Here is a 24,544-nt window from a genome sequence, read left to right on the forward strand (position 1 = left end):
GAAAATAACAAAATGAGTTTCTCGAAATAGTTGTATGTTAATATTGAGCGAATGGGGAACACATTACAATCGGTAGTGAAGTGTGACAGTAGATGTCATGACGTCAACGATCTCCAAGGACGGTAGGGGTAAGATGGGAAGTGTCAAGTTGACGCTTTTTGATCAGTAGTGCGTGATCCCGCCACAATTTGTCAAACATTCATTCATTCGATGAGGCATACTGCGAATGAGTCTCCCACTGCCGATTAAAAGGAGTCTGTCCCACTCCTCTTGAAGCGCCTGGCCAAGTTCAGCCAACGTGGTCGGCGACCTATGACGTTGACGCAAACGCCTTCCTATCATGTGCCAGACGTGTTTGATGTTGGAAAGAGTCGGGCTCACTGCTGGCCATGGCTGTCTGTGGTAGTTGTGCTGCTGGGGGTCAGCACTGACGATTTGTGCACGGTGAGCATGGGCGTCCTGAAAGTCAAAAACGTCACAACGTCGACCCACACGATGTCAGCATGTTGTCCCGATAGTACTGTCTAGTGACCCCTCCTAGTACAATATGGAGTGGAGTTCGCTCAGTCACCCCGCCCCACCCCACACCACAAGCGTTCCACCACCGTTTTGATAATATAGATAAAAATTATCTCAAAAGTCCAGACGCCGGATGTTTAATTCTGACTCGATCGCCGATTGCGAAAGGCGACGCCATGTTTGTTTGTAAACACTGAAAGTAGTCTTACTTGACCTTTTATATTTGCATCTTTAACCGTATATGACCCCAATGGATACCGTTTTCTCCGTTGGCTTCATCCTACCGACAAACCTACCCATCATATGATAAATGTGTGTACATTCCGACAGGAGCATGTCTTATTCAGTGTCTGGGAATGTCTGCTACAAACAGTAACGATATAAATACAACGCAAAAGACTTTTCCTTTATTTAGCAAAAACCGCACTTTTCGCGGATATCAGCAAATATTTGCGAAACTGATTACCCCTTTCCTGGAACTAATAAGCTTTATATACTGATGGAAATAAATAAGGGAACACTTAGTTTTAGACACAGTAAAATGATATGCTGTCATGGGTTCCCAGCCCTGTCTTCCAAATACTGGAAACAATGCACACAAACACATTGACACAAACGTTTGATTCTGACATGTGTTGAATTTGTATGTGCGTTTTTTCCAATGCTCTGACGGTGAAGTTTATTTCCTTACACATGTATGTTTCATTGTTCCCGTATCTGTTTGGGCGCATCAGTATAGTTCCCGTCCGTCGTTGTGGAGGATGCGTTATATCCCTAAACGTTTAAACGTGGTCTGCGGGCTGTTGAAAGTGTTTAGATATTGATAGTTTCATTATATTAATAACATGACAACAATCCTCCTTGAGACTTTAAAACGACTTCAAAGTACAAGCTCTGTAGATTGAACCATGCAGAACATGCAGTTCATTAATACAGATAAAGGGGGTATCGTCTCTTAAACAAGAGAAACAGAAGCCGGTATTACCTAATTTAGAACATTAAGTCATTATCTTCCTGTAAAATCAGATGGCATGGGCTACCTCTGCAATTCATCAGCTGTTGGAGACGAGTTTCATTCTCTATTTAAATGTAACGCCCTCGAGAATGATAAATCAATATATTTAGATACATATTATTATTTGTGGGCAACTTAATGCAAATAAAAAAACTTTTATGTTCACTGATATGAAAGGTACTGAACAAAATGTCAAATTATATACAAATTACATTTTGCATCCTCCCCAAAAAAAACAGTCATTCATGTCTAACTGACCCGTGAATGAAGATCCGGGTTAGAATAGGTCTTCAGCAACACACCCTTCGTAACAGGCGACTATGCTTGTCATAAGAGGCGACTAACGGGATCGGGTGGTCAGGCTCGCTGGTTGGGTGGATGCATGTTATCGTATCCCAGTTGTGTGGATCGATGCTCGTGATGCCAATCACTGGATTGTCTGGTCCAGACTTGATTATCAGCAGACCGCCGTCATAAAGCTGGAATATTGCTGCGTGCGGCGTCAAACAGCAAGCATAAAAATCATGACTAACATCAAACAATCTTGTCACGCGCTGTATAAAATACAAAGACATGTTAAATAAGATTTTGCATACAATTTAAATCTGTCCAGAATGGTGCATATCGAAACAATTCTATGTTATTAATTGTAATTCTGGGTCATCTAGTTATTTGGACGCGCTTCACGATACAGCACACAGCAAAATAAGTACAATCTTGAAAGGTTTATTATCAAGTCATAAGTTATAAAATGGTGAGTTGGTACACGTGACCAAACAGAAAAAGGGCCTTCACCCCAAGTAACATTGCATGAAAAGTCGTCTTTTAAATATCTGGGTAATTTTTATCAATGTTTCTAAAATTTAACATTACCTTGTCCGAAAAAATGAAAAATGATGATAAAAAAACAAACCAGATGACAATAAAACCGATCGCCCTAACGCATCACGGCAACGGCCATGGTAACCCGATGCACGTGAGTTCCGTGCAAATCGAAATGCACATGCTTTCCCCCATTCTTGCCTTATACAAATCCACCCAGATCGGAAAACATACATTCGTTATTAAGTTGCTACTACATGCCTAGATTGACAAGAAATCAGCGACACTTAGCCCTTGGACGATTGCAAGCTTGACACACCGCGCGGCAAGTAGCCAGGTGAACGTTATTCGGATGCTTGTGTTGTGTTATTCGGGGACTCGTGGGGTGGTCCGAACATCATGGTGTGGGGTGGAATTGGTCTTGCACAGAGGGTCGACCCTGTGGTCTTCCAGAACATCAGTCCAAGGAGAAGCAATGGTGTCACAGCAGCTCGGTACATAGATCAAGTCTTGAGACCACACACCATACCTCATTTGGCACGTCGCCGCAACCATAAGTTCCAGCATGATAACGCCCGTGCCCACACTGCGAGAGCAATAAGAGACTTCCTCCAGCAGAATGGCATCAGAACCATGCAGTGGTCTGCCCTCAGTCCCGATTTAAATTCCATTGAGCACCTGCGGGATGAGATTCAAAGACGGCTGAATGACGTCCGACCAAGGCCGGCAACTGCAGCTGAACTGCGTCAGGCGTTCCTCAGAATGTGGGCTCAAGTGCGTTTGGCCTTTATCGACCGCTTCATCCATTCCATGTATCGACGTTGCACGGCAGTCATCAATGCAAATGGCGGACACACGAGATACTGACTGATTTGTGATACCATTTTCTCAAAGACTAGTGTTGTATTTCACTTTAAGAACATTTGACTCTTTAATTCAACATTCAGCGACTACATTGTGACAACATGGGTAGATGTGACAACATGGGTAGATGTGACAACATGGGTAGATGTGACAACATGGTTAGATGTGACAACATGGGTAGATGGGACAACATGGGTAGATGTGACAACATGGGTAGATGTGACAACATGGTTAGATGTGACAACATGAGGAGATGTGACAACATGAGGAGATGTGACAACATGAGGAGATGGTACAACATGGGTAGATGTGACAACATGAGGAGATGTGACAACATGAGGAGATGTGACAACATGAGGAGATGGTACAACATGGGTAGATGTGACAACATGGGTAGATGTGACAACATGAGGAGATGTGACAACATGGGTAGATGTGACAACATGAGGAGATGGGACAACATGGGTAGATGGGACAACATGGTTAGATGTAACAACATGGGTAGATGGTACAACATTGGTAGATGTGACAACATGGGTAGATGTGACAACATGGGTAGATGGTACAACATGAGGAGATGGTACAACATGGGTAGATGTGACAACATGGGTAGATGGTACAACATGAGGAGATGGTACAACATGGTTAGATGTAACAACATGGGTAGATGGTACAACATGGGTAGATGTGACAACATGGTTAGATGTGACAACATGGGTATATGTGACAGCATGGTTAGATGTGACAACATTGGTAGATGTGACAACATGGGTAGATGTGACAACATGGGTAGATGTGACAACATTGGTAGATGTGACGACATGGGTAGATGTGACAACATGGGTAGATGTGACAACATTGGTAGATGTGACGACATGGGTAGATGTGACAACATGGGTATATGTGACAACATGGTTAGATGTGACAACATGGGTAGATGTGACAACATGGGTAGATGTGACAACATTGGTAGATGTGACGACATGGGTAGATGTGACAACATGGGTATATGTGACAACATGGTTAGATGTGACGACATGGGTAGATGTGACAACATGGGTAGATGTGACAACATGGGTAGATGTGACAACATTGGTAGATGGTAACGCCAGATTCCCTATCTGGAACCAAGGAATCCGCGGATTATTCGCAATATTCTGCTGAACACGATAACAGCTGTTGCATTGTCGTGTCTGTTCCTTCAACCTCTGAATGCATATCACAGACTGTATTTTCGAAGTATATTGTGTATCTGTGCAGTTTGCGTGTTTGTTGTTTAGCGCCGCTGCTATATAGCTGGAATATTGCTGAGTGCGGCGTTAAACAAATCGGGACAACAACGGCTGTCTGTAAATAATCTAAATAATCGAGTCTGGACATCATGAACATCGATCCACGCATTTTGGATACGATGACATGCATCAACCAAGAAAGCGAGCCTGACCACCCGATCCCGTTTGTCGCCTCTTACGACCAGCATGGGTTGCTGAAGAAGTATTCTACCCCGGATCTTGACGGGTCGTATTTGTGTAGTAATTAATTGTGTGAACATAAACGGTGACGACAGAGTACATTCCGCATCGCCGACATAATGGGCTAACGATACCTGTAACTGCCGGGCAAAAGAAATACACACATGTTTGATGGTGGCTTAAAATGAAACAGACAAGAAATGTTCATTCGATGTTGATGTATTTGATGCGGGTATCATAGTTGCCTTAGGTTTCGGCGACTGCTTTCAGCCTGTTAACGTTGTGATAACGTTTGTAATTTTTGCATGTCAAGGCAAACTAAAAAGGCAAATTCAAATAAACGAAAACGAAACACTGTTATTATTGCGTAAGTGTCAACACTCCTACACCGCGTGGAGATATAGCGCTCCAAGGTTTTGTCATTCCTGGCATATTTACATAGGTATTTGTGTTAGAGCGGACCTGGGTATCGTATGACCCTCCTTAAGTAGGACAGTGTTCGGCACCATATCAGTAAAGCACAGGGCTGACATATCATCAAGTCAATTTAAGTAAAACAAAGCAAGTAGGTCCCGTTTCAAAAGCGAACTATTGGCAAAATCACGAACTTTGACAAAGGGGTGGCATGACGAGCAGTATATAAGGTGTAGTGAGTTGGTTTAACGGCGTTTTGAACAGTATTCCAGTTATATCATAACCAGTGTGGCCCAATATCATCACACCTAACACAGACAGTCTGAGGGCACAGGTGCGGGAATATCTGACATATGTAACGTGCCCTTCAGAACCAGAGGGCACGGGAGGCCCAGTCGATTCGCTGTGTAGAGTTGCGTCCCTCAGGCAAGCCAGAAACCTATGATAGTGGGTTCGAATCCCGGTTCGCCCCGATTATGTTTCTAGGTTGGTCAGCACCATACCCGTGCTCGTGGGTTTCACCGAAGTGGTAAACGTCTGAGACCTACATCACTTCGGGATTTCCTCCCACCTTAAGCTGACACGCCGCGATATAACCGGAATACTGTTAAAAGCGGCATTAAACCCAACTCACTCACTCACACCTTCAGAACCTCGGCAACCAAATTACAGGTGATGGAAAATATCAGACTAAATAAGCACATACAGTGCCTGCCTGACTTTGACGTCACGTGATGGTTATGTCGTTCTTCGTGAGACATTGCGTAGTGATACCAGGTGTTCGCGAAAAGGTGAGCATATCCTGATCCACCGGTGGCGCTCGTCACAAACACATGCAAAGGCTACTCTTTAAAGTAAATTTATCTGATACTTTGTCCTGCTCTTGTGGAAACCCATGTGAAAACAACATACACTTTTTTCTTGAATGTCCCAATTACACTATTCCCAGAAATATCATGTTCGCTAACATTATAAAAGCTGGAACTACATGTATAATACAAAATATTCTCTACGGTGATGTATCCCTATCTGAAAGTCACAATAACCTCATCTTCAACAGCGTTCAAAAATATATACTGTCGACTAATAGATTCGAGTAACCCTTTATCATTAATACAGAATATCGCTCTGCGACCATTTATTATTAATTACGCCATCAGTGAATAAACTGCATGCATGTATATGAATACATGTGTATCTCTGCCTCCTTCTGTAAACATAATGTTTACGGGTATATATATCCTGGTGTATGTGTGTAAATATGTGTATGTATATATATGTATGCATGCGTATTCAAGGGTATATGTGTATGTATGTACATGTAGTGTGTGTAGGTATGCATATGTGTACATGTACATAAGTGTATGTATGATTGTGTAATTATATATGTAGTTTTGCATGTATTTTGGATTAATGTGTACATACAAGTAAACTGTGTCTATAGACAATTCTTATGCATGACTGTCTATGTTACTCTTGCAAACATTATGTTTATGTTCTTGTGTAAATATATTTCTCTTTGTTACTTCTCTTTGTAATAAGTGTATATGTATCTGAGTATATGTATGTATGTATGAGTATGTATGATTGTGTGTGTGTATGATTATGTGTATATGTTTGTATTTCTGTATACGTATGTATATGTATGTGTGTATGTTTATGTGTATATATATGTATAATCAATGTCTGTACATATAGAGTAGGGAAAGGGCCACCTAAGTTGGATAACTTTTGCCCAATCCCGTTGACCATATATGTCAATAAAATATGTTTAAAACAAACAAAGGCAAGTCAATTGTTCACCTGAGCTGTTTGATTGTTATTGAAAGATATCATATCATCGATATACCAGAAGAATAAGTTTAAACTTAAGGCCAAATTACCTTGTTTTGACGTTGCCAATCCGAACAGAAATACCTATTCATATGCATAAAGAAACAGATCCGCAAAATTTACGTGGATGTTATCAATGAGGAAGTCCAGCATTTCACATATTGTTTTCTCAGTAAACCTCAGATGGCATTTGCTTTCATTTTTCACAAACTGTCCTGAACCTCTGAATATAGATACGTCACTGTAATACTATCTGTGTTCACCATGTTTTGTAACAAAAGCCCCATGGATCAAGGAATGAAATGTTTCCTTAAGTTTGTCATTTGGGATAGTACAAAATTGAAAAATCAAATGTTTTGACAGAATTGACCTAGGTTATTTTCTGCGATTGCAAAACGTCAAGCAAATCCTTTGAGTTTGTGAGGATCTACATGGCATTAATTCCACTTGAATCAAATACTTTCTGTGAATATAAAGAATGTCCCGCCTTGATTGTATTGAGGATAGGGGTTAGTCTTTGAGACAGGGATTTGGTGGCACATTTGTTGGACCCGGCAATCTTCTCTCTCAGTCCGGATTTTTATGGAGCTTTGGAATCCAGTACAAAAGACGAATGGACATGACATCAGGTTTTAGAGTTCGGTCAAAACGATGACAGTGCTGATGCATGGTTTGGGCAGATTCCGTCCTCGGTTAACAAACTAGCGGCATTATTTGATATGTCACTTGTACCAAGATGTTTGATTAAACAGTTAATGTAGTGATGCTTTCATGTAATGGTTGTGTTATTTGATATGTCACTTGTACCAAGATGTTTGATTAAACAGTTAATGTAGTGATGCTTTCATGTAATGGTTGTGTTATTTGATATGTCACTTGTACCAAGATGTTTGATTAAACAGTTAATGTAGTGATGCTTTCATGTAATGGTTGTGTTATTTGATATGTCACTTGTACCAAGATGTTTGATTAAACAGTTAATGTAGTGATGCTTTCATGTAATGGTTGTGTTATTTGATATGTCACTTGTACCAAGATGTTTGATTAAACAGTTAATGTAGTGATGCTTTCATGTAATGGTTATGTTATTTGATATGTCACTTGTACCAAGATGTTTGATTAAACAGTTAATGTAGTGATGCTTTCATGTAATGGTTGTGTTATTTGATATGTCACTTGTACCAAGATGTTTGATTAAACAGATAATGTAGTGATGCTTTCATGTAATGGTTGTGTTATTTGATATGTCACTTGTACCAAGATGTTTGATTAAACAGTTAATGTAGTGATGCTTTCATGTAATGGTTGTGTTATTTGATATGTCACTTGTACCAAGATGTGTGATTAAACAGTTAATGTAGTGATGCTTTCATGTAATGGTTGTGTTATTTGATATGTCACTTGTACCAAGATGTTTGATCAAACAGTTAATGTTGTGATACTTTCATGTAATGGTTATGTTATTTGATGTGTCACTTGTACCAAGATGTTTGATTAAACAGTTAATGTAGTGATGCTTTCATGTAATGGTTGTGTTATTTGATATGTCACTTGTACCAAGATGTTTGATTAAACAGTTAATGTAGTGATGCTTTCATGTAATGGTTGTGTTATTTGATATGTCACTTGTACCAAGATGTGTGATTAAACAGTTAATGTAGTGATGCTTTCATGTAATGGTTGTGTTATTTGATATGTCACTTGTACCAAGATGTTTGATCAAACAGTTAATGTTGTGATACTTTCATGTAATGGTTATGTTATTTGATGTGTCACTTGTACCAAGATGTTTGATTAAACAGTTAATGTAGTGATGCTTTCATGTAATGGTTGTGTTATTTGATATGTCACTTGTACCAAGATGTTTGATTAAACAGTTAATGTAGTGATGCTTTCATGTAATGGTTGTGTTATTTGATATGTCACTTGTACCAAGATGTGTGATTAAACAGTTAATGTAGTGATGCTTTCATGTAATGGTTGTGTTATTTGATATGTCACTTGTACCAAGATGTTTGATCAAACAGTTAATGTTGTGATACTTTCATGTAATGGTTATGTTATTTGATGTGTCACTTGTACCAAGATGTTTGATTAAACAGTTAATGTAGTGATGCTTTCATGTAATGGTTGTGTTATTTGATATGTCACTTGTACCAAGATGTGTGATTAAACAGTTAATGTAGTGATGCTTTCATGTAATGGTTGTGTTATTTGATATGTCACTTGTACCAAGATGTTTGATCAAACAGTTAATGTTGTGATACTTTCATGTAATGGTTATGTTATTTGATGTGTCACTTGTACCAAGATGTTTGATTAAACAGTTAATGTAGTGATGCTTTCATGTAATGGTTGTGTTATTTGATATGTCACTTGTACCAAGATGTTTGATTAAACAGTTAATGTAGTGATGCTTTCATGTAATGGTTGTGTTATTTGATATGTCACTTGTACCAAGATGTGTGATTAAACAGTTAATGTAGTGATGCTTTCATGTAATGGTTGTGTTATTTGATATGTCACTTGTACCAAGATGTTTGATCAAACAGTTAATGTTGTGATACTTTCATGTAATGGTTATGTTATTTGATGTGTCACTTGTACCAAGATGTTTGATTAAACAGTTAATGTAGTGATGCTTTCATGTAATGGTTGTGTTATTTGATATGTCACTTGTACCAAGATGTTTGATTAAACAGTTAATGTTGTGATACTTTCATGTAATGGTTATGTTATTTGATATGTCACTTGTACCAAGATGTTTGATTAAACAGTTAATGTAGTGATGCTTTCATGTAATGGTTATGTTAATTGAGGCCTTGTCAGTGGGGACAACTACAAACTTTTCATGTAGGGCAGTCAGACTTTGACTGACGGCTGGTTGGGACAGAATGGGTTTTTCCAATTCTGTTTCCTCTTTTTCAGTGTGTGTATTCTACCAAGGGGAACATCATGCAACATTCAACATGATCATCTTCGCTGTTGGTCCACGTTTGGCATACGCTTCGACAGAATCCATAAATAATTATTACAGCCTGTTAACCATGTTTTGGGCCATATCCGAATACCAGTAACTGAAGAAAGGTGTTGTTGTCATCAACCAGTGATGATATAACCAAGGGGTTGGAAGAAGTACTATGTGTCTGGACAGCCACAAGTTGTGCCATTGGCACCATGAGTTGCCCCGTCCACGTTTTGCAACGAGGAGGAAAATGATATTGTTGGCGGTTCCTAAACTTTGAATTACAGGACGATATTCAAAAATAATGCGCAAATACATGCAACTATTAAAGAAGACAGGTTTAACGAAATACAAGCACGCAGATTTTATGTATATAAAATTTTAATGATAAATTATGTTTACAATCAAACATTGTATCAACAAAATAATTGTCAAAAACAAATGATGAAATGACTCGTGTGGAATGTCAGAGAAGCATGTAATCAATGCCAAATGATTCTTGACAATAGCGTGTTAAAAGTTGTTCAGTGCATAAATATTCAAAGCTGACAGAGTTATACAAGCGGCAAAAGTCATTTCCTTTAGAAATATCTGCTAAAAGCTGAGTTCATAGTACGACTCAAGACTATATCATGAGCATGTGTTTATGAATCACCATAAAATAGTGACGATATCATGTGTTCGCGAAAATGTCAGCGTACCCTGCCCCTCCGGTACCAAACAACGCATAACTGTTAAGTAATATTTTATTCCCTTGTATCGAAAAAAAGCGGAAAAGGGAAATTCGGTTTAATGAAAGTGGAGGCAACGTCATTTGATATTTGGGGACACGTGTTCATGATGGTTGGGTTTGATTTCATATTAATTGATATATATTTACTATTTACATGTGGAAACGATTTAAAAGCTAGACTATATATATCCGGAACTTAAACGTCAGCGTGAATATTCATGATCATAATATAGGCCTATCTCAACAGCTGTTATATTAAGGGGCACGTAACACGCTGCATGTCTAAAAGGAACAATTGTTGAAGGTATTGTTATATGGCCTGTTAGTATTTATATACTTTTAACTTTCTAATAATACAACTGAAGAAGGTTGAACAATTCCTTTAGTATCTCTTTGAAAAAAGCAAAAGCCTTGTAGTTCCCATTTGGGGACAATCTACTATATACGATAAAACTTTTGTTTAGATTCAGTAAATTCAAGTTGTCTTTTTAAAATGATATTGGTTTTCTTTGGTAATATCGAATAAGAAAACTACCCTTTGGACTAAATATAAAATCGGAATGTTATTCCTTGAGCCGACTTCTCAAAACCGATGCTGATATTAATCAGTTGGCATTTTATTCTGTTTTGATTTATTTACAGATCCATAATTTACAGGCTCCTTGGGTTTTAGCGGTCGGTTAACGGTGATGCTGTGTGAGAGACAGATGACAGGGACATCAGTACTTTACGCTGTAGCCTTGGTTGTTTACCACGTAGGCTTGTGGGGGCATGGTATGCATGTCAACTCGCTGGGGAATCTGAAATCAAAGAGTTCATTACAGGCACGTTATTACAGGTGTACGCACAATTTGGCAGCCATCATGGATATTAAGGTACTTAACATATTATTTTCAGTATACATACAATAGGAATATTCATGTTAAGAGTCATGCTTGTATCGTCATTTGAAAATCTCTCCTATATTTTGCACTTGATGTGAAACAGGCCATAGGTTTTCACATTCACATTGCAACTGAGCATTCGATACATCATTCGGAAATTATGGCGCAATACGGGTTCTTAAATATTACAGTCCGTGTGTGACAGTAGTCCTGGATGCAATGTTGACGTGACACGATGCACAGTATGGCGTCACTGTAGGTGTCAACTCAAAGCGAAATCGTTCTGGTTAATAGGAGTTTTGTTTGTAAAAATTGGACTGAGAAGAAAATGAATGAGTTCACAAACAGTAAGAAGTTCAGAAAAGTTAACAATACTTTTCAACCTATCACATTGTAACGTGCATAATTTTACTACGTGGGTGTAACATGAAAGACTATTTTGGAAACCAGGGGCAATCCAGGCCAAAATACCTTTGTCGTAAACTTCGACAAAATGGAACGGGTGGTCTTCCTCGGTGACTAGGTTGATGCATGCCATCGTATCCCAATTGCATGGGTAGATGTTCATGATGCAATCACTTGATTGTCTGGTAGGACAGAAGCGGTTGCACGAATACCTCGTGTCCTTGTTTCCTACCTTTCGTCAGAAAATGTATACATAAACATTGCTTCCTCTTGGCATGGACCAGAGGGACATCTATTCCAGTGTGACTGTAGTTCATTACCTCGCACACCCGTGAACATCCGGGTCACAATAGGTCTTCAGCAACCCATGCTTGCCGTGAAAGGCGACTAACGGGATTGGATGGTCCGGCTCGCTGACTTGGTTGATGTCATTGTATCGTTATTGCATGGATCGATGCGTATGATGTCAATCACTGGATTGTCTGATCCAGACTCGATTATTTACAGACCGCCATCATATAGCTGGAACATTCCTGAGTGTGGCGTTAAAGAACAAACAAACAATTAAATTATTACCTCGCTTCTGCAGGCGAGGATGCCAGACAAGATGGTGCTGACGAGGGTGAAGATCCAGCCGAGGACGATCACCACAACAGCGCCCACCCCTAAACCGGCCACGCTTGTGACGTAGTCACAGTCGAACTTGATTGGATTCGAGGATCCACTGAAGGAAGCAAAACAAAACAGTTTTATAAATGAAATGAATCATTATTACTATCAAGAAAGGAAATATAAACATTTCACAATGTTCACTCCGTTACACTTGTCCACTGTAAACATACGTTTATAACGAACACGCTTATACCGAACTGACGGATATAGCGAACTGTTTTTGGGTCCCGTCTATTTCCTGCATATAGGCTGTATATGTTCCTATAACGAACTACGGTTATAACGAACTAAAATTAATTTTAGTTCGTTATAACCGTAGTTCACTCTTTATGGATAAATGCGCTAATCGTTTTATCCAATGAGTGAAACGTGCTGTAGATGAGAAAAAACATGTATCTACTGACTTCGTTCTTTCTCATTCAGAAATGTGTACATTCGTACGTCACATCCTTTCTGTGACATTCGTCACCACTCGCCCCTTTCCGTAACCTGCAAGATGACTCGTCCCCCTATCGATGAATGTTATGTGCGAAAATAGGACAAACCAATCAGAATGCGCATATGATTTCAAGTTCTTCGTCAAAGAATCCCTCAGAAATAATTTTTGATTTTACATATGTCTTGCATCTAAAAATATACCCAAGACACAGTTTAATGTGTTCAATCATACTGTATAATTCCGCATGTCCCGATGTGCTTTAAATTGCATCTGAAATATATATAAAATATGGGGAAATATATGTGAACAATTACGCAACGAGTTGACAATTGTTTTTGGTATGCCCGTTTGCGCTAAGACGGATCCCGGTCGCTAAAATGGCCATGAGAGAAGGCACGAGTCACTATTCGGCTTGTCCCGGAACAACACGAGTTGGTCACGAATGTTTCTGTGATTGTTCTCCTTCACACCAGTATATATAAATACATGACATATACATATGTAACTGTTCAATCCATTTGGTGTCTACTATAAACTAATATGGGATAATTTGGGATAACACTTTCTTAGTAAAGTACAGATTCTAGTATTTTTATGGGTTGAGTCCCATCCGGGATTCCAACCCACACTGACAGAGTGAGGCACCTAATCGCCAGCACACAAAGTCAGCGAACTAACCCACACAGAGGGGTACACAAAGTACATGATCTAGACTACCAGTTGTCGGACTTTCAGGTTTGTGGAAGCCTCGCGGGCGGAGGGAGATAGATCGGTGACTTTGTGTGATGGCGATTAGGTGCCTCACACTGGAAGTGTGAGTTCGAATCCCGGATGGGACTCAACCCAAAAAAGTACTGGAATCCGTACTTTACTGAGAAAGTGTTATCCCAAATATAGCATCTGTTATATTAGACCACTTTATAAATGGCTTTGTGTGTTCATAATATGATGGTCTACATGTACCTACCTACCTACCTACCTGCCTGCCTACCTACCTACCTACATACATACATACATACATACATACATACATACATACATACATACATACATACATACATACATACATACATACATACATACATACATACATACATACATACATACATACATACATAGGCACTCTTATTGATTATCTACAGACGCCGTCATATAGCTGGATTGCAGCGTAACAGACAGACAGACACCACCTTGACACAACTCTACCTACCTGTTACAAGTGCAGAGATTGCCTTCTGTAATACAGGAACTTGGAGGCGTGGACACCAGGGCCCCAATGGCAATGATACCAAGGATGACGAAGATGCCCATGACGAGGAGGGTGAGGATAGAAAACACCATGTGTACGATGTACTGAGGAGAAGAACAGTGTCCACTGTAGTAGATGTGGGTGACGTGTTTCATAACTCACGCTGCAGTATCCACTATAATCCAGCATTACCCATCGCCAGTACTTTACTCGTTATGTCATCTTATAAAAGTTCAGTTTCCACCCTTGCCGAACGAGGCTACAATTAGGGAGTCATATGCATAGTCCAATCAAAATCGCGTTACGAAATCGACACTCGAGTCGTAAACGGTCCTGCAGATTTAGGTCGATTGCAGTATATGCAAAGCATATAGGCGTCGACGGATATTTTCCAAACCTTTTGATTTTTTTAAATCAAGGTGCTATTATAACCTTTAGATTATAATAATATATATTTTGATAAACAGATCGTCTTGACTGGGCGCCACCATCCTGTTTGAAGCAAACGCAAGCAATATGATAGGTGGAATCTGATTGGTCAATAGGAAGGACATAAAAGGGACATAACTCGTAAGAGCCAAGACATTCCAGCCTAGTTCGGCAAGGGTTGAAACTGGACTTTTAAGTCAGTAAACTCCCTTGCCTAGGGAAGATGACTTTATGTATAAGCTGTGTTCCCCTTAACCCGCAAATACATACGCTCAGCCGTGGAGTGATAACGTGTGTCTATTTTGAGACAGCCAATGAAAGGAGACAATGCACCACTCACGAAAGTCAAATGAGCCCTACTACGTGCATGAATTTTGTGCGAATCCAACCAATGCTTGAAATTGAATAGGAGCGACAAAACCATTCCATAGCCTCGACATAAGCAGTACGATTCCGACTTTTTTATGAGCCTGAGTGTATGAATCGCAATCAAATAGTGTTGACACCAGGTGAGCGTATCCTGTCCAACCGGTGGCACTCGTCACAAATACATATAAAGGCAAGTCAATTGTAGAACTGCTGGCTGCAAGGATATGTCACATGCTGCACTCAACATATCGCAGTGTTTCGGGTTTTGATACGAGCGATCACTGGCACACGCATATGTCCCTCCCGCTGAACAAAATATGTGGATTTACTCAAGGATATGGATTTATTAAGTATGTCATCAAGATGCCAATGGATGCTATCACAAGGACAAGGATCGTGTATGAAGAAGGCTGTGCACGGCAGGCGATCTTTCCACTGGGGAAGGTAACTGTTTACTCTGTGCTGGGTAATTACGTTTGCAAACAGCGTTTCCTGAATTTCTCAACTGCTAAGCGTTTATGCCAAACTATCTGAAAGTGTTGTCATAGTGGACAAACAGAGTTTTCATCCCTTGACCTAAATCACTTACCAAACATTTGAATCTGGCGCATCCGGAAATGGCTCCAAGCAGACCAGGGACAATGTACTGCAAAAGATTTTGTGTTGTTTATGTTTGCTCAAGCTGCAATATTAATAAATTGCTTCCTGGAAACCTCTTAAATCAATCTCTGAGACGAAAGTGGTGAAGTGAACAAATTCTGGTTCTCATTCATATACACACCTGATAACAATTCCTAAAAGATTTGCTAATTTCATAAAGTATTCAGATCCTGTGGCGAAAAGTGGCCCGTGCAATATTTTGTCCTTTTGACATGTACGTACAGGTTCGTTCTCCCTACCGATACATGTTGTAGGGAATGCAACGACTGTTGTAATGCGAGTTTTGTTTGTTTGTTTGTTATTTAACGTTGCACTGTAAAGAATTGAGTCAGGACCAGACAATCATGTGATTGACATCATGAGCGTTGATCTAAGCAATTGAAGATACGAAGACTTGTATCAACCAAGTCAGCGAGACTGACTACCGTATTCCGTCAGTTGCCTCTAACGACAAGCATGAGTTGCTGACGATACATTCTAACCCGTATAGTCACTGATACGTAGGGCATTTGAACATTTTTATTTCATTTCGTTAAGAGGGTATTTTGTTTAGAGAGATAACTGGGAGTTGAGACTCACTGCGAAGCCGAGAAGCCACACTGGTGTTGAGCCTAAACCAGGTCTGACGTAGAACGTATCCATCTGACTTAGTATGCTGTTATAGATGTCCATCTCCCTCTTGAACAACACACCAATCAGAACACTCAGCGATATGCCTGAAAGGGAAAAAGAATATATATGTGATTGCCATTTGACAGACATGCTGTGAATGGGTACCTGGTAGGATGAACTGGTGTTGTATGTATATTCCCGAGGAAGCTTGAAATGCAACGAAAATATATGTATAATAATGTCATGCCCTTGAAGCATTACCTCTGACCTGTGCAGCCTTGAACCTTAAAGTTTGGATTGATTAGAAGTAGTAATAACAAAAGTAGTAGTAGTAGTAGTAGTAGTAGTAGTAGTAGTAGTAGTAGTAGTATTAGAAGTAGTAGTAGAAGTAGTAGTAGTAGTAGTAGTAGTAGTAGTAGTAGTAGTAGTAGTAGTAGTAGTAGTAGTAGTAGTAGGGTTGTTGTTAATATTATTATTATTTACAGATTAAAATAAAAATGCAGCAAAGAGGGTTTGGGTAATCCTAGCACAGTCAGGCTGGTTAGGCTCATCATCAGCTCAGGGCCCTTGCCCCCTCTACACGCAGCCCAGACAGCGAATTGGACTTCTCCCAGGAAGCGCTGCCTAGTCAAACCCTCCCAGAACCTTTTGGAGAATGTGAAGAATTGCCAACACTACAGCCTTCTTTGTTTTATATATTTGTTGTTTAACGCCGCACTCAGCATTATTACAGCTATATGACGGCGGTTTGTAAATAATCGAGTCTGAAACAGACAATCCAGTGATTGACATCATGTGCATCGACCCAGGCAACGAGTCTGACCACCCGATCCCGTTAGTCGCCTCTTACGACAAGCATAGTCGCCTTTTACGGAAAGCGAGATATTTACCATGTTTTTCCCGAACAACGTAGACAAGGTAGACACAATTTTTATGGATAACAAACTTCTTTAATACTGTAAAAAGCGACTTTCCGTATAGATCCTTATACCGTTGTCAAGCAAGACTGAATTAGGGACTTAGTACAGAATATATATAGTAGGTAGAGGATTAACAGTAGAGGATTAACATTAACAACAATTGCATATATGAGTGGGATAACATAGGTAAGGTATTGACAACAAGGAGATAATACTGTCCGGAACCTTGTCAATCACATTAGTGTCAAAAGGGAGAGAGAAGTCAATGATATTAATGATTTCATTGGATTTATCAAAAAGGACAAGATGGCCTGGGTAGGTCTGACGGCCTATTTCAAAGAACTTTGTATTCATCATTTTCCATGACGCCCTCTACATATTCCGGGTCGTACCATGGATGGACATCTGCGTCAAAACAACAAACATCGCGTAGGCGGTAATAAAATGATCGAGCCACTCCATCATGTCGCTTTAGATACTGGGTTTGTGCCAAAGCTGGGCATCCACTGCCAATGTGTTGGACAGTCTCATTAAATTCTTTACATAATTTACATTTCATATCTACATTTGGATGCAAAATCACACATTGACGGTTTCGAACTTTTCAGGCCAGCAGACTTCATCTAAAGAAGGACTCTGCAGTGTTGCCGGTCTTCTCAACACACTGCACATAAACTCCTGGCAGCAAACCCGGGTACTTTTCCAATGTCAGTCAACATATTTGGAGGTACCAAACCTAAGGCACTGTTGTTGATGTTGTTGTTTATTGGTTGATTGTTGTCTGAAATGGCAAGCTGCCTAGTTATCAGAAGCGAGTGTGGTGGATTTGTTGTAACACAGTGTGAACAGTAATGAAGTTATATTGAGCCGCGTCAGCGTCACGAGAACGGCAAAGGTGGATGAGATAAATTTATTATCGTCTACAGAAAGGTTATGTATAATACACGTATACAATCAGCGATGAACCTAGCAAGTCTAGAGAATACCTGTCATGAACACTGTTATCAATAAGGCCATGGAAATAAACATTCTAAAAATTAATTAGGAGACAAACATTGAAAACATTGTTTATCTCCATTCTAAAGTGATAAAATTAAACTCTTAAGTGTCATAACAGATATTGAGTAAAGCGGCATTGATCATGATTGGGTCTATAGTTTGATTGGGTTGTCGATATCGAATAAGGAAACACCGATGATACATGTTAACAAAACATGACGTTCTAGATCCTAATTATACTTTAGTCGCGTTGAACGAGTGTAGCAGAGGTAGTAATCTTAGTTTCCCCCCTCCATATAATTAAGTAAGCAGTGCGAGGTTCGGTTTCAAACCGGGCGTCACCACTGTGACGTCACACCACTCATCGTGACGCAAAAGATATGATTAGCACCCTCCTACCCAGAGTTCGACGCGACCAGAATAGCACCCCTGACATATACTACATGACGATTGGTCACATCTTACACAGTACATTCAAGATGTTGCATATGTTTTTCATCTAATTTATGTTTGACGAGACTGCACATTTAGATAAACATATGTCATAGAATGATTAACTTTCATTGAAAAAATATCCTAAAACGTGAAAACAACTTTTAGGTGGTTTACATTTATTGTTTAGCTCCACGTGCTGTCATCGAAGCCCAACGTAGAGGCAGCGATGGATAAAGATATACGTGAATTGCCATGTCCCCACCTATCGCAATTGTAGTAATATATCGATATAACTATGTAAATCGCACTGTAAAGCGCAAGGAAAGGCTTACATCAAGTCAGTCTGTTCTGATAAGTCGGGTCACGTGATGTGCAAAATAGCCTGTGGCAGAAACTGCGCCGGAGTGTGAGATATGACGTCATAGTCGGATACAGGATCAGCATTTTGCAACCCGAAATTGTTCATATAATTAATACCATTGTCATAACCTTAGTAGACCAATGTTAGCACATGTTAACTCGTAAGAGACGACTAACGGGATCGGGTGATCAGGCTTGCTGACTTGGTTGGTGCATGTCATCGTATTCCAATTGAGTGGATCGATGCTCATGATGTCAATCACTGGGTTGTTTGGTCCAGACTCGATTATATGCAGACCGTTGTAATATAGGTGGAATATTGCTGAGTGCGGCGTTAAACAACAAACAATGAAACAGACGTATTAACAGATACGTCATACTTCGGTTGACCAGAATTGCACATGTCGACTGTTTGTTTGTTTGTTTGTAAACTTACGAAGATAAAACATGTGGATATGGTGTCGTTTAATGCCTAGAAATGTGGCTGGCGGAGTTCATCCCTCGGAGGTGATGTTATAGATATATAGAATTCGGAGGAAACAAATAAGTGTTGTGACTTCATATATATCAATTATTGTTGTGGAGTTTCCAAAGGCATCACGTGTTCATACGTTCACCGCCATTTCTATTACATTCAGAATTTCAAAGATATTTATACTGCTCTTATAAGGGTTGAATTTTTGTAAATTGTTAGCAGTAATTAAGTATTTCTTTGAGGTTTTCACTTGACCAGAGATCGATATTCCACTCACCGCATCCAAGAACAAGAGCCGAGATAATCCCATTGGCAACACTGTGTCGACTTCGAACAAACATCGTGGGACTGTGGTGTCTCCGTTACGTGTCCCGTGAGATCCTTACAGTTGGGGGGAATGATTTACTTGCTCAGTTTCTGTCGCCCGTATATATTTGGTTATACTTGGAATATTTCACAATAACCCAGCGCCACGTAAACCCTTCGTGCGAGCTACCGTTGCTATCCACGTTATCTAGCGTTATCATGTCGACCCACATCCGGGCTTTTCTGACAGGACTGGGGCATCTGACGTCAAAATACTTTCAGCAGAATATTTGGTAATCTGTAGCGATGTGTGCGTGAAGTAGCATTACTAATATTTTTGCTTGTGTGACGATTGCCACTGGTGGGCAGGATAAGCTCTGTGTTTTGCGAACACGTGGTATCATCATTGTTTGATGTTGATTCATAAGCACATGTTGATGATACAGTCGGAATCGGACAAACGTATGACAAGACACTTGTCAGAGGGGTACACAAAGTACGTGTTTCAGACTTAAGTCTACCAGATGTCGGATTTTTCATTTTTGTGGAAGCCTCGTCGGCTGGGTTAGATCGCTGACTTTGTGTGCTGGCGATAGGTGCCTCACTAGGTGCCTGAATCTCGGATGGGAGTCAACCAAAAACAAGTACTAGAATCTCTACTTTACTGAGAAAGTGTTATCCCAAATATAACATTTGTTACGTATGTCAAGACGCTGCTTGTCAGGAAACGAGAGCAGAGTAGATGTGTCGGTACTGTCGGAGAAATAATATTATTCACATAAAGACGTCGACTGGTCATATTGAAAGAAACCAAGTGAGTGTTTGAATGAATATGGATTCACGCCGATTTTAGTAAAATTCCAGCAATATCACGTCGGGGACACCAGAAATGGGAATGTGGGGAATCGAACCCAGGCCTTCAGCGTGACGAGCGAACGCTTTAACCACCAAGCTACCCCACCACCCCTTTAGAAAGGAGGCTAATGGGCGAACTTATGGTTTTAAATACAGGGAAACGCTTCCTGGAATAGCTGGCGACTCATTTCAAGGTTGAAGGTACCTCCTGTCTTTAAGAATTAAAAGGCCAAGTGTGATTGAGCTAACATTGGGATCCAAAGCGTACTTTGGCTTCAAACCCTTTTTTTTACTGATGCTATATTACCAAAGTGACATGAAGTCGTGTTTTGACACATCACGACGCTGCAATGTGTGTCAGAAGACTGTAGTGACAACAGTGTCATTATTTCAGGTGGGTGGGGCATCCTTGTGACTGAAGTGTACCTGATGTGTACATATACTGACTGACTGAGTGAGTATGTGGGTGGGTGGGTGGGGCATCCTTGTGACTGAAGTGTACCTGATGTGTACATCTACTGACTGAGTGAGTAGGTAGGTCGATGGGTGGGGCATCCTTGTGACTGAAGTGTACCTGATGTGTACATCTACTGACTGAGTGAGTGGGTAGGTGGGGTGGGGCATCCTTGTGACTGAAGTGTACCTGATGTGTACATCTACTGACTGACTGAATAGGTGGGTGGGGTGGGACATCCTTGTGCCTGAAGTGTACCTGATGTGTACATCTACTGACTGAGTGAGTAGGTGGGGTGGGGCATCCTTGTGACTGAAGTGTACCAGGTGTGTACATCTACTGAATGAGTGAGTAGGTGGGTGGGTGGGGCATCCTTGTGCCTGAAGTGTACCTGATGTGTACATCTACTGACTGAGTGAGTGGGTAGGTGGGGTGGGGCATCCTTGTGCCTGAAGTGTACCTGGTGTGTACATCTACTGACTGAGTGAGTAGATGGCTGGGTGGGGCATCCTTGTGCCTGAAGTGTACCTGATGTGTACATCTACTGACTGAGTGAGTGGTTGGGTGGGTAGGTGGGGTGGGGCATCCTTGTGACTGAAGTGTACCTGATGTGTACATCTACTGACTGAGTGAGTGGGTAGGTGGGTGGGTGGGGCATCCTTGTGCCTGAAGTGTACCTGATGTGTACATCTACTGACTGAGTGAGTGGGTAGGTGGGCGGGGCATCCTTGTGACTGAAGTGTACCTGGTGTGTACATCTACTGACTGAGTGAGTGGGTAGGTGGGTGGGGCATCCTTGTGACTGAAGTGTACCTGATGTGTACATCTACTGACTGAGTGAGTGGGTAGGTGGGTGGGTGGGGCATCCTTGTGCCTGAAGTGTACCTGATGTGTACATCTACTGACTGAGTGAGTGGGTAGGTGGGCGGGGCATCCTTGTGACTGAAGTGTACCTGATGTGTACATCTACTGAGTGAGTGAGTGGGTAGGTGGGGTGGGGCATCCTTGTGACTGAAGTGTACCTGATGTGTACATCTACTGAGTGAGTGAGTGGGTGGGTGGGGTGGGTGGGGCATCCTTGTGACTGAAGTGTACCTGATGTGTACATCTACTGAATGAGTGAGTGAGTGGGTAGGTGGGGTGGGGCATCCTTGTGACTGAAGTGTACCTGGTGTGTACATCTACTGAGTGAGTGAGTGGGTAGGTGGGGTGGGGCATCCTTGTGACTGAAGTGTACTTGATGTGTACATCTACTGAGTGAGTGAGTGGGTAGGTGGGTGGGGCATCCTTGTTACTGAAGTGTACCTGATGTGTACATCTACTGACTGAGTGAGTGGGTAGGTGGGGTGGGGCATCCTTGTGACTGAAGTGTACCTGATGTGTACATCTACTGAGTGAGTGAGTGGGTAGGTGGGGTGGGGTTGGATTTCGGGTATTTTCACATTGCACAGGAGTGAATAGCGTATGACCCAGTTAGGTTATCAGTGATACATTACTCACGATAACGTTGGTTGCGAAATTTAGGGATATACTTTAATCGCGTGAGAGTATTACCTGCGCAAAAGGTCAATGTGCATGCAAAGCGGGGAAACACAGACATCAGCCAAGATGTTTATTTTCAAACAAAACTCACTTTGAGAACTTGAACGTTAACAGAGCTGAAATAGAGAACGTCAACAGCGGAGAAGAACCAGCCTCCATTATGAAACATGTTCCATCAGGCGTAAATGACAAATAAGCGGTGAAAATTATACAAATATATCTATGAAAATCAGGTGTTCGCGGAAAGGGTAAGGAGACAGGCAATCATGGGATTGTCAGTTCAGTTTATGCCTTTGAGAAAACCACAGAAGTATGGTACAACCAGACATTTATAAATAATAAAGCGAATCATTCCGTGTACCAAACTAAACCTATTGGAAAAAGAAGCTGAGGGTAAAGGTATACCGACTACGAAGACAGGGGTAAAAAATAAATTTGAATCTACATAACGTCTTACATGTTTGAAAAGTTGTCAATTTGTGCAAAAAAAAGCAAACGAATTGATTTTCGAAAATAAGATGTCTAAGATACAATTCAGCAGGTGTTTATTATGCGAATACATTTGTTAATTTTAAAAAGGTTTTTATCAACTTATATTAAAAACCTTTTCATGTCGAATATTCATTCAGTGTTGACTTACCAGTACAGTTCATTTTTAAACATAATACAGCTCACTTAAGATATTTTCAATTGAAGATCAAATATATGATAAAATCGATTGAGAAGTATAGGTTATTTTGCTCCTGACTTAATGCTTACAAAGTAAACAGATAATGTTTAAGGCACATTCTATCAAGAAAATTCATGCTTGTATGTCATTGTGATGTTTGTTTGTTTGTTTTTGTTGTAGCCAAAATCCTGGTGACTGAAGTGTACCTGATGTGTACATCTACTGAGTGAGTGGGTAGGTAGGTGGGTGGGGCATCCTTGTGACTGAAGTGTACCTGATGTGTACATCTACTGAGTGAGTGAGTGGGTAGGTGGGGTGCGGTTGGATTTCGGGTATTTTCACATTGCACAGGAGTGAACAGCCTATGACCCAGTTAGGTTATAAGTGAAACATTACTCACGATAACGTTGGTTGCGAAATATAGGGATATACTGTAATCGCGTGAGATTATTACCTGCGCAAAAGGTCAATGTGCATGTCCAGTCTTATCGTATCCCATTTCAATCACTGGATTGTCTAGTCAAGACTCGATTATTTAGAGACCTCCGTCATGTAGTTGGAATATTGCAGAGGGCGGCGTTAACCAACAAGTGAGTGAATGTTGTTTAACGCCGCTGTTAGCCAATCAAGCTATATGACGATGGTCTGTAAATATATTACTAACACCCTGTTGGGTACCATCAATAAATGGTTGCGTCCTACTTCAAGCAGCTGGCCAAGGGACAACGCTCATCGTGTTTGTTACAGCTGGGGTTGGGGGGTCATAATAAACACTGCACGGGACCGGTGGATGCTTGTAACACATAGATAACGATTTGCGACAGTAGATACGTTTCTCAAATTTACGATCCGGGGTAGAATAGGTATTCAGCAACCCATGTTTATCGTAACAGGCGATTATGCTTGTCGCAACAGGCGACTAACGGGATCGGGTGGTCAGGGTCGCTGACTTTGATGGTGCATGTCGTCGTATCCCAATTGCGTAGATCGATGCTCATGTTATCAATCACTGGATTTTCTGGTCCAGGCCGCCATCAAAGAGCTGGAATATTGCTGAGTGCGGCGTTAAACAACAAAGCGGGGAAACACAGACATCAGCCAAGATGTTTATTTTCAAACAAAACTAACTTTGAGAACTGGAACGTTAACAGAGCTGAAATAGAGAACGTCAA

At 40.7% G+C, this 24,544-nt stretch overlaps 2 protein-coding genes across 2 annotated transcripts; both read right to left on the reverse strand.

Annotated features, from left to right (window-relative positions):
- Positions 1-162: 162 nt before the first annotated feature.
- On the reverse strand, positions 163-4,810 carry LOC125383671 (sialidase-like). Its single transcript, XM_048402373.1, has 3 exons — positions 4,793-4,810; positions 3,589-4,341; positions 163-459 (listed from the first exon to the last, which is right to left on the reverse strand). Exons 1-3 carry the CDS (start codon positions 4,808-4,810, stop codon positions 163-165), a joined length of 1,068 nt encoding a protein of 355 aa, XP_048258330.1.
- Positions 4,811-10,267: 5,457 nt separating this feature from the next.
- On the reverse strand, positions 10,268-20,067 carry LOC124147320. Its single transcript, XM_046517998.2, has 6 exons — positions 19,823-20,067; positions 16,324-16,460; positions 15,674-15,730; positions 14,248-14,390; positions 12,503-12,650; positions 10,268-11,437 (listed from the first exon to the last, which is right to left on the reverse strand). Exons 1-6 carry the CDS (start codon positions 19,884-19,886, stop codon positions 11,357-11,359), a joined length of 630 nt encoding a protein of 209 aa, XP_046373954.2. The 5' UTR covers positions 19,887-20,067; the 3' UTR covers positions 10,268-11,356.
- Between the last annotated feature and the right edge of the window lie 4,477 nt (positions 20,068-24,544).

The sequence above is a fragment of the Haliotis rufescens genome, unplaced genomic scaffold (assembly GCF_023055435.1).
Source record: "Haliotis rufescens isolate VD_foot unplaced genomic scaffold, xgHalRufe1.0.p SCAF_26, whole genome shotgun sequence".
Classification (NCBI taxonomy): domain Eukaryota; kingdom Metazoa; phylum Mollusca; class Gastropoda; order Lepetellida; family Haliotidae; genus Haliotis; species Haliotis rufescens.

Bases quoted from the DNA above. Each gene is read 5' to 3' on its own strand.
- LOC125383671 (XM_048402373.1), bottom strand. The intron at 460-3,588 runs GTACCATCTCCT...TTTGACTTTCAG, and splicing joins TTGTCACATCTACCCATGTT to GACGCCCATGCTCACCGTGC.
- LOC124147320 (XM_046517998.2), bottom strand. From the start codon at position 19,886: ATGTTTGTTCGAAGTCGACACAGTGTTGCCAATGGGATTATCTCGGCT. The intron at 15,731-16,323 runs GTGAGTCTCAAC...AATCTTTTGCAG, and splicing joins TGTGGCTTCTCGGCTTCGCA to TACATTGTCCCTGGTCTGCT. The intron at 14,391-15,673 runs GTAAGTGATTTA...TCTTCTCCTCAG, and splicing joins GCGCCAGATTCAAATGTTTG to TACATCGTACACATGGTGTT.